We start from the raw sequence: 11,774 nt of genomic DNA, 5'->3' as shown, positions 1-11,774 counted from the left end.
ACGTTTGTTCTCTTTTTTTTAAATATTGTTTTCCGTTAAAACGGTAAATTGCCCACACTTTAAAATCTTTCAACTACGGCCGACACACCAAACCGGCGAGCGGCACTTTCCTTATTTGACTAACTCTTCAAAGGACCACTTGGAATTCATTCGAAATCCACAATATTCGCTGATATGGTTTGCGGTCGATGTTGCAGTTTTAAAATATATATATACATCATTGCTAAACGTATTCGTGTTTGAAGATAACGATTAATTGTATAAAATCCGGAAAGATCGCAATTGGTCTCCCCCATGAACGGGGTATGACATATCATATACAATATATTTGAGCGATTATCTACCCACAGACCAATTGCGGTTCTACATATGTGCTCGAATAAATCACGTTGTCTCGATGTATATAATAACTTACACAAAATAAGTAAATACAAACGTACATTAATGTGTTCGGAAGAAGTGATATACTTTGTCGGCGATATTAAAATCTTTGAAATGAAATGACACCGAATATTTCTCTGTCATTTGGGTATGTACCATGTGTGCAACATCTGATAATTATTCAGACAGCTCCTTAGCAAAGATAGTTTCTATACATGCAGACTACTCACTGGCTTTCACAAATACAACTTCAAACCCTTTAAGATACATATCTTCAACCTGAAGGGGTACAAACGTCTAGTTAAATCCAAGTGACTGGAAAGGTGCGCCAATTTTTACATCTATTTTGGTGTGACCCGATGTTGAATTACGGAGCACAGCACTAGTGCCAATGGACCTACAGTTTCGCTGTGTTACTTCTGGGGAAATTAATTCACGAGCTCTACTGCCTGCTACAAATTTATTTTCTATACAAGGAAACACTGGCCATTTATACGTTGTAGAATATCTGCTGAATCAAACCCTCGAGCAGGGAGGGGTTCCCCGGGTGGAGACGGTACCAAGTTCTCCGGGACACACGGGAGAGAGAAAGGTAATGGGTTGGGGTGGAGGGACAAAGAAAGAGTGAGTCCGGCAAAGCGCAGAAGCACCCCTTTTGCTTTGAGCGGCTGTGCTGAACCGGCTCGGTAATCTTTTCCAGCCTGGCCTGGGGAAGCTTCATGTAACTGTGATTTAGCCAAATAAGCTCCCTACAATAATTGGGCAGACTTTTTTAACTTAAAATTTCTTAAAGTGTTAATAAATCTTATTTGTCAATTTTCTCTTTCTGCTGATGTTGTTTTAAACCGCAGTACGCTGAGATGTGTGTGTGTGTGTGTGTGTGTGTTTCCACTATTCGTGAGCTATGAAACGATTTTACCTTCCACATACTCTCCCTCCCTGATGTCCCTGTGTCTCGCCTACAAGAGGAGCTGAGGCGGTCGCTCAGGTAATACTCACCCGAGTGTACAAATGTCGAGGGGCAAAGAGGTCGGCATGAATATGATGAGCCGAAGGGCCGTGGCTGTGCTGTACAAATCTTGGATTATGGAGGGGACTTGTAAATAGGCCAACAGGGAGAGGGGAACGCCGAAGGGAGAAGACGATAGCGAGAGGAGAAATGGGGTGAGAAAACAGATCAATAACTAAAGTTACTACTATTAGTCGGCTAGATATATTTCACTTTCGTTGTGGAAGTGCTCCCTCCCTGCTTTCCCCACTTTCTCTCCACCCCCGCCCCCAGATAATCTGGTTGTGCTGTTGCTCACCACACTTGGCCGAAGGGAACTAAGCGACCGAGTCCCGGGGTTGTTTAATTGTCTGACAGGGATGCGGTGCTGAAGGAGAGATGCAGGTGATAGGCAGTGTGTCACACACACACTCACACACACACACACACACACACACACACACACACACACACACACACACGAGCGCACACACACACACACACACACACACGTGCACACACACACACACACACGTGCACACACACACGTGCACACACACACACACACACACGTGCACACACACACGTGCACACACACGTGCACACACACACGTGCGCGCGCGGAGCCGGGTAGAGGCTCTGGCGTTTTATGAAGCAGAATCTCGGGGAGATAAACTCAGAGAGAGAGAGAAAGAGAAAAGAGACTGAGGGAAAATAAATAACGGGTTGTACACTCACCGAGATCCGGGAAATCTCTGCCGTATAGGACGTCAAAGCGGAGAACGAAGGGGAAACGCGGTGTCAGACATTCATTATACAGTAATAAAATAGAGATATTTTGGTGTTCAGGCGGCGTGGAGAGCAACTGTCCTGAATCTGCTCTCACTTAGAAGGGGAAGTTCAGAGACATCAAAGCAACAGCAAATTATTCACTGAAATCTGTCGAAACTGAATGCGGCTGCCCGGTCCTCCCTTCTAAGTAGTTCTGCTAGATTTGCCTTTTTATCGATACACACTGATTTGGTTTTGTTAATAATCTTAATACACAGATCTATTCGTTCCTTAAGCAACGTGAATGGGAGCAGAATTATTTCTGGAAATAATAAAATGGATATGTTCATGGTATATTTATAGTTACATTGTAAATTAAAATGTGTGCGTTTACGGAAATAAATAGGCAAATGTGTATTATGCGCGCATGTAAAATGGTTGTAAGATATATAAATGCATCTGTAAATATAAGCTGCGGAAACGGATTGATTTTGTCCTCCTCGTTGCCACCTCATCCCCAGCTTCGCACTTTTGTTCTGGTACTTCACGCTCAGTGCCCATCCTTGCCCTCGCTTTGAGATCTTTGCTCGAAAGACTTGGGCCTGTCTTCTGCTAGCATTTATTCTTTTGCACCCAGCTGAACGTGGACACTTCCTCCGCCCAGTGCCTTGTGATTAGCGAGCAGCAGTCAGAGTGGCTGGACCCCAGGATCAACCCAGAAGTGAAGGTGACCAACAGAAGACCGCGTGGTTCCCTGGGAAGAAAGTTTGGGGACTGGGAGGTCTGGAAGCCGCAGCCAGGATCAGACAATCTTTCTCGTTAACCCTACACCCTCCCCACTCCTAACTCCCCCAAACAACGGAAGGGAAGACTAGCATCAGCGGTGATTAGAGCCAGAATTTGGGGAGTTGGACTTTTGACATGCTGGGACCTTTGGACTGCGAGAGGAATTTCACATTACCTGGGATCTGGCGATCAGTTATGACCAGTTAAACCCATTCCCTTTTAAGAGTCAGTGTGTCCTGAGATCACGGTGAGTTGTATATACACATTGCTACCTATGCGCGTAATTTGTGATCGAATTAATGAGCAAAAACAAAACCCACATAGACAGACTTTATTTTTATCTGAAAGCTATTGGAGGAAAATTTTAAAAAGCAGGTAGCTTTAATCGCAGATCTGCGGCATTGTGCGATTTCAATCACTATCAGCTAGCTCGAATCCGTCAGATAGCCACTGGCATTCACGGAGAGTCTTGATGACAGATATGAAACCACTTACTACACGCTGTTTTTTGAAGTTAATTATTAATCGGTAAGCTAACTTTTACAGTTTCCCATAAATGTTTTGGTTCATTTAAATTTTTAATTCTAAGAAAATGTTACTATCCAAACGAGTGTAATATTTACAGGCCGCCCTTATTCGTATTTTCATTTTATAAATAATAATCTCTTTTCAAAATAAGTAACGCTCTGTTTTTACTACACTGTTAAACTGACCCATTTATTTCACGTGTCCAATTCTTTCATTTTAAAGTTTGAAAATCAAATCAAACGGAAAGCGTTTTAAATGAGAATTGTGAACTTTGTTCAAACGTGTACTTTCATCTTTACTAATGATCGAAATCGTTTTCTAGTTTTAAATATGGTTCTTTAAATTTCACAGAGATCAGTTACACGCCAAACTATGTAGAATTTTAGCTAAAAACGCACAAGACACCGTCGTTGTTTTGTTTTATAATTAAACGATTTTAAACCGATTTACTAAACGATAATTCGAATGATTTATTTAGTGGTGGGGGAGCGAAGTTCAATTATATCGACATACAGTGATCGACATTTTAAAAATCGGTTACTCGGGACGGAAGTGTAAAATTAATTCAGCTCCCTGTTTTGGACGGTGTGCATGTGAATCTGATGGAACAGGTCCGCTATCATCTCTTCTCCCGCTCCCTGCCTGTGCAGCCTTGCCGATTTCAGAAGACGCGTCACGGAGAATTAATATTCTCGCTGAACACAAGACGCAGAAAAGGTCCCCCTTTTCCGTTTCCTTGTCGGTTGATTTGTGTGACAGAACTATATATTTATTGTGTTCGGGGAGGGGCGTGTATGTGTGTCTAAATGTTGGGGTTCATTCATTCATTTCCAACATTAGAGAGATTTTTTTTCCATTGGGGGCGTGGTTAGAAGAAAACCAAAGTCAGTTAAAGTAAAAAGGCGCAACGTAAATGCTTGCTATTTATGCGTGCGGGCTGTGCTTTTTAAAAATAATGATTTATCTTTGATAATGTTAGCAGAAATCCTGGGTCAAACACTTAGATTTGATTTGCATCCCAGTTGAGTTGATTATTTCTTATTTCGATAGTAATTTGCGCGTCCGTTCGCGGATCAGTGCTCCAACGAGTTTCTCTCGTAGTTCTGCCCGCACAGAGAACTCGTCAGTCCCGCTGGGGGAGATCGGTAACTCTGAGGAGGAGAGTGCGAGGGGCGTGGAGGTGGGTGGGTGGCGCGGTGAGAGAAGGAGGGAAGGAGACGGGCGGAAAGTTGTGTGGCGACCTCTCTCTCTGGCGGCTGCCGACGGCCCCTCTCCTCTCCCCTGTGCCACGCCGAACAGCGGGGCTGTTCGAGCGCCGCTTGAAGGGCCGAGGCCGGGAACCAGGCAGGCCCGAGTGCGAGAGATTACCGGTTGCATGCACTAGCGCTGGCCCAGCTGACAAGCCTTACTCTCCTTACTCAGCTGCCCCCTCGCACGAGACTATGTTGGACGGACTAAAGATGGAAGGAAGTTTGCCGCATTCGGCCCAGACTCCAGCTTCACTTCATGGTGAGTTCCTTATTTCCATCATTGCTTTACATATTATGTTCCAGGTTTAATGTTACGGCACAGAGATTTCATACTCAGAATTATATAAATGAGTCTTTTAAAAAACATGAATAGACAGTTCACATGCGGTTTGTAAACTCATAACTTGCATGTTGATGTTTGTCGAACCAAGAACAAAATGTTAGAGAAAGATTTGGGTGTATTATATAGAGGATGCGCAGAATCGTTTGGAAATGAAAGTATGCAAAATACGTTACGCAACCTGCATGTCAAAACAAATACAAAATTCATATTAAGCAGTACCGCAGTAGAAACAAAATATAGAATATATATCACGCAATATTAAGAAAATAAACGCAGGGTGTATATTATTTTCAATATACGTAAAGTCAAAATTGAACGAACGATATACAAATCTATAAATAAAATTAACATTTTACAGTATATCCAACAGTATGCAAATTCTAGACAATGAATATTTTAGTTACATGCACGATGGTCAAAATGCCGAATACGCATACAACTTAGGAACAGGCATATACATACAATACATATATACTATATGAAATACACAATAAGCGCATAAAAACAACATTGGTAAACCAAATTTGTCGTACAATGCACACTTTACACTGTGATATTTACATCGCACTTCTCGTAAACATTAAAAAACGGCAAAAGCCATACAGAATGTATGTAACTTACATAATTTAATGAAATAACGTCTTCAATACACGGTTTGTGAAATATTCATTCTCAAATAAACGAGGATGCGCGACTGCTGTTCCCAGGAAATATCACAAATCCCTATGTAATTATTTTTGCAAATGATAGTTCAACAATATTATTGCGCGAATGTATATATACCGTGCATGCCCATTGTATACTGGCACGTGTAAATTCCCCTGAATCTAGACAGAACGAACTTCTTACACACAGCCGATATCGAAGCGATAAACGCAAGCGTATATATAATATAGAAAGGCAAACATGTTCATTCACACACCTTCTGTCTTTGAACATACTTGTTCAAGTGGAAACTATGTACGCACTTTGATTACAGTTTCAGACACGGAAGTGGAGCGGTGTCTTTGCTTTCGTTGGAGCCATTTCGCGTCTGATTCTGTTTCAGGACGCACACAATCTTTCATAGTTGTTTCCAGATTTTGAACTTCTAACTGCAAACCTTCAAATTCTCCTCAATTTCCCCCGCAATGTTAAAATGCCTGCTCATTTTGTAAAATTCGGAATTTTAAAAAATCCTTTTATGCTGTCGCAGTTTAACGCAAATTTACTGAGTTGTCGCGGAAGAGCGCTGCAGAGAGCAAGGTATGAAGTACTGATGACCCCAGAGAAGACTTTCTCGGTTCTGAATTTACAATGTAATTCCCAAATCGGCAGGAACAAAAGCAAATCCGTCATACACTCGCGTCGAACTTTCGCTGTTAAAACTTCTGCTAGAAAATAAACCCATTGTATTATCCTAGGGGGTTCACGCCGCTCCTGTGGGCTATATATTTGAAGTTTGGAAATCATCACTGATTTTGCTTAAATGAAATCCAGTGTCTGAAGCTGGAATCGCGATCTCTATGGGGAATGAGTAAAACGATCAAGTAAAATTGCGTGGCTTGAGCGTGTGGGGAAGAAAGAATCTGAAGCGTCGAGCGGGTATTCCAATTATCCAGGGCTATATTAAAGCCGGCACCGGTTAGAGTCGGTGCATAGAGACCACGTAATTGACAGTGCCGTCAAATTCATACTAAATACTCGGAATATTTTTATAATACAGTGAAGCTCTCGGGGAGCATCAGAAATATTAATGAACTTTCACTTCCGTCTGCACCGCTGCTCGCACCGTCCCAAAGCTAACAAGTTTAAACAATAGATAAAAGAGATTTTCAGTGAACATCTCTCTGTGCTTGCAACAGGCGAGTGTCGCCATTAAACGGACAGACTTTCAAGGTATCTTGACATCAAATGATTATGTTGCTGTGGTGTAGTTTTATATGCCTCATTGTTAAAAAAAAGTATTTTAACAGAATATTTCGAGCACATTGTTTGCTTGTGCAGTTGATAACTTGCAAACATTAAGGACAAATATACACACTTCAGTAGATCAGCGACAAACACACTGAGACACCGAGAGTGCAGATGGCAGGTAGACACAGGAGAGAAAGAGAAAGAGTTTGTGTGTGTACTAGAATAGCGAAAAAAACAGGGATAGGCCAGCAGCTGCAAGGGGAGCAGCGGAGGGCCTAGGACAGAACGCGAAAATCAGAATGGATAGGACTCTGGCAGAATGCGAGAACTGAAACGCATAAGAGGTGACCCGGGCGAATGGGGCCGAAGAGAGGACCGACTTCTCCCTGTCTTTCCATCACGATATGTCTGTGTCTATCTTCGGAAAAAACAATCCACATTTCATCTTTCCAGTACACTTCCAGGTGCTAAATACTATTTACAATTTTAAAAATTGTGAATCTCTCCACCATTTTCTGCGCGAAATCATACAGACAGAAGAGGGAACACAAACAGTACGTTACTGTTTTGACACGGATGTCGTTTAGAAGTTTGGGGGCATTGCTAAACTAATGTAAATTGTATGACTCTAATCCTGGAGTGTTGAGTTTTCCAGATCGTTATAAAGGAGAACTATGGTGTCCTTGGCGTGTTCTCCATGCCCGGCGCTCTCCCAAACGTTACAATTGCTTCCTCAAGGTATATCGACTTTTCTGACTCCCAGTTAAGTTAAATCGACCTGTTGCAATTAAGCGAATATAACGTATTCCCCAAATTTGCCAGCCTGCGCATGAATTTTTTCCACTTTTTTTGTTTATTTTATCAGAAGATTATCACAAACACCTCACTTGACGATTAGCGCTAACTCCTGAAACAAAAAGTGATTTCGAAAGACTGGGAAACTATTCTAAAGAAAGGCCGGCGCTTGGAAGGAGCGGGTGAGGAGATTATCTCACTACCCAGGTCTCTCAAGGTTGTCCCCGAATGAATCCCCCGCCGGCGGGTTTCGGTTCACCAGGGGATGGGCAGTGACAGCTGTATAAGCGCGAATATTATGCATTTCGTTCGTAGAGGTTTGGGTGGCGGGGGGCTGTTTGGCTCGAAGTTTTATTCAGCCCCGAATTTTCTACATATACTAGTGTACACAATCCATTTATATCCAAGTGAAGCGGATGTTTTATTTTAAAAGGTTTCACATTTTCAAACAACTCACGTCCAGAGCAATATATAATGAAAAGCCGCGCTAGTCTGTACATTCATTATCATTAATATGTGTAGAGGGAGGGCAGTATTATGAAATAACTTTTACGAACGCGATGCGTTAAACAGATAGCTACAACCAATAATTGTCAATATGTTGAAGCCCGGATAAACAGCCTTATAGACACGTAGATGAGATGCACACACTTATTCAGATACTCATTCTTATTGGATTACCTACCCAAGTATTCACCCAGAGCGCGCATCGACGGCTACACATACGGATCCCAACAGCAGCGCGGAGCTACACCTGAGTACATTCAGCCATACACCTACATTTCTGTCCATACATTCGAAACCACCTGGGGATTCTGTCGCCAACGTTTTAGGATCATTAACGGCAATCATTGCGTGTCTTAATTTGTCTGCGTTGATTTATTATTGCCCAAAGGCAAAATCAAAGAGATTCGGGGAAAAGGCAGGGAAGTGGGGTTGATGCCCCGATCTTACGGACTAACGGAGCGGCCGGCGCCGGCCCTGCCTCTGTTTCTTCGGAACTTCAGTCGGCATTTGTTCATTAAGGCCACATTTTCATTTATACAAATCCGCTTCTCACCCAGTCATCTGTAAAAGCACATCTACATGCAAACACACCAAGACACGCGCGTACGCACTCACACATACACTCACACACTTACACACACACACACTCATGCGCGCGGACACACTCACACACACACACACACACACACACACACACACACACACACAGAGATACCCGCGAACCTATCGAACATGCACTACTGCACGTTCTATGTAAAAGTCGGATACCAAGAGCAATTAAAACTCCGAACCTAATGCAATTTCACACTCTACTCTATTAATATGGAGTTCATCGGACAGAGATTAACAAAGTCCCCGCATGGATTACATTTAACCGTGAACGGTAGATTTAACCAACCATGAACACCTCGCACCCAATCCTATTGCAAATCGTCCCTATATGTAATTATATATTTTCCAGGACATTAGGTTGGAGTGAAATATAATCATTTATTTGTAAATGCCTATTTAGGATAGGTTATGGGCCGAATGTTACGTCGGCGGCGGAGTTCTAGATAACTGTATATTCGGCATGTGGTGAACACCGGTGGCGGAGTTCTGATCACTGTCTAATACCCTGTAGGGGCCTTGGTGCACGTGTGTAATTCGGAATATGTGGCTTTGTAAATTTGTTTAAATTGAAGATAATCTTCTAATTCAGCTTGACAGATGGGAGCCGTGTTTCACCGGGAAGGATTCCCTCAAAGTTTGTCAGCGACCCCTTCCCCTCCTGGGTGAAGTGCCCAGTCTCCACGCCTGCTCCCACAACCTCTCTGGGGTGTGATGGAAGGAGGGCCATTGTTACTGCAGCAACAACTGCTGCGTGTGCCGAGACTGGTGCGGAGAGTTGCTCACATACGGTACTTTGCAAAGGGGGAGGGACCCGGTGGGTAAAAACACTACCGAAGTGAGGCCAGACTTTAGGTTTGAGCGAAAGTGGTTGCTCCAATTTATTCGGAAGTCATCTCAGGGTTGCAGTCTCCACTTTACCAGGACGGGAGCGGGCAGTAAGAGGCTGCTGTCTGTCTCTCTGTCTTGGAGAATTTTGTGGAGGAAATGAAGTGCAAATCAGTTTAAATTTTTGTGGAGGAAATGAAGTGCAAATCAGTTTAAATTTTAATTCCAACTATTTCGGGCACACGCTAACATAGAGGAACACTCCCGGAGCCGTAGACACACAAACACCCAGGCATAAATGAATACGAGCATATAGGGACTCACACGTATATTACACACAGACATATCTGCAGACAGACAGATAGACAGACAGACAGACAGACAGACAGACAGACAGACAGACAGACAGACAGACACACACACACACACACACACACACACACACACACACACACACACACACACACTTATCTTTGATAAATAGATCCCCAGGCGCACGCACATATAGAGATGGACACACAAAAACAAACAATTAAATACTTATACATACACATAAATGCACTACAACACAGGCACAGATGCGCGTACAAAGATAAACACTGACCTAAACATATACGCACACAGATAGACACCCAAATAGATATGCACACAGATGTAGATGCACTGGCGCATATAATAGACTCGAGAAGGATTGATGCATAGATATTGTACATACAATTCCTTCATCTATTGACTTGAAGTTTAAATATATTCACTACTTATTGCCGTTTGGGCCAATCTAGGAACTTGCTCCGCGACATTCCCGTCATGTCAATGGGAACGCCTGTTTCTTCTTTCACACTTAATTTATAACGCATACAGATATATTTTCGATGTTTTTCTGATGATACAATTTTTCGTTCAATGGTGTAATTTTGTTGCGTTACCAGTTCGCACAATCCAGTAATCCCGTCGAAGAGATTATTATAAATATTTTAAACAATGATTCATACTTTTAAGTAAGGCGAAGCAAACTCTAAACATGTTGAATCTGCGCCAAAACGCAATAGTTAACGCTGCAAGGGCTTTAAAGTGTATTTCACAGACATCGAGTATTTGACAGTCGAACTAATAAATTGTGATTTTGAAATAGGATTATTATACTTTGGGGAGGACAATGATATTTTTTATTAGTCAGGATAATTTTTATACCATCCTGGTCGTGGGGAATATTGCTGCAGGTATCTAGAAGTCACTGTTAGGACTAGCGCTTTGGCGTCTTCAGTTACCTGCGGGATGTGGCGGTTTCACCTGTAAAAACACGCATCCGGCCTTCTTATGTTCCTAATGTTCAGCATCGGCCTGCTTGACAGGCGAGGGTGTAAATCTCAAGTTTTAGATTGCAATTCCAACACACACTACCTGCTAAGATTGCGACCGAACAAGCTAAACTGACACCAGATGATTTCTCGCCGGATTCCTCACAGGTAAAAGGAAATTAATCGTTTGCTCAACCATTTCCACCTAAACTGTACGAAGTTGAAATTCGTGGCTAATCTGAAGATATGAATAACCGGATGTTATAATTCATTAACACACACACTCTCCCACACATGGATCTCTCTCACACATTCATACGGATCTCTGCTTCCCTCTCTCTCTCTCTCTCTCTCTCACACACACACACACACACACACACACACTACTCTCCCTCTCTGTCAGATACAATATTATTATACTAGCGAGACAAAGGTATTCGGAAGGATCGAGAGTATATATTTTCATAGAATCCGCGATCATAGACTGGTACAGCACAGAAACGGTGTCTTTCGGCTTAACTTCTCCATGCCAACTGTGATGCTTGTGTACACTATTTCACTTATCTGAGTTTGGCCCGTACCTCAGTACTCATTTTCTGTCCACGCACTTGTCCAAACGCCTGTTAAATATGGAAATTGTATTTGCCTCTACCACCTCCTCTGGCAGTTCATTCCTATATTCCCCAGCCTCCATGTGAAAAGCATCCATTTGATCCAATAAACCTCAAACCTGGACTCTTTAGTTCTGAACTCTCCCTCCCGGGGTAAAATAAATTCAGACTATCTGTTCTACC

At 42.6% G+C, this 11,774-nt stretch overlaps 1 protein-coding gene across 1 annotated transcript in view; it reads left to right on the top strand.

Annotated features, from left to right (window-relative positions):
- The first annotated feature begins 4,893 nt into the window (after positions 1 to 4,893).
- LOC134355120 (LIM homeobox transcription factor 1-alpha-like) overlaps positions 4,894 to 11,774 on the top strand; it is a 331,663-nt gene continuing 324,782 nt past the window's right edge. Inside the window, exon 1 of the mRNA XM_063064873.1 lies at positions 4,894 to 4,963. Within this exon, the coding sequence (XP_062920943.1) occupies positions 4,897 to 4,963 (67 nt within the window). The 5' untranslated portion in view covers positions 4,894 to 4,896. The remainder of the gene's footprint in view (positions 4,964 to 11,774) is intronic.

This window comes from Mobula hypostoma, chromosome 12, assembly GCF_963921235.1.
Source record: "Mobula hypostoma chromosome 12, sMobHyp1.1, whole genome shotgun sequence".
Classification (NCBI taxonomy): domain Eukaryota; kingdom Metazoa; phylum Chordata; class Chondrichthyes; order Myliobatiformes; family Myliobatidae; genus Mobula; species Mobula hypostoma.
The sequence above is the reverse complement of the archived record's forward strand: the minus strand, read 5'-3'. Positions and strand labels throughout refer to the sequence as shown.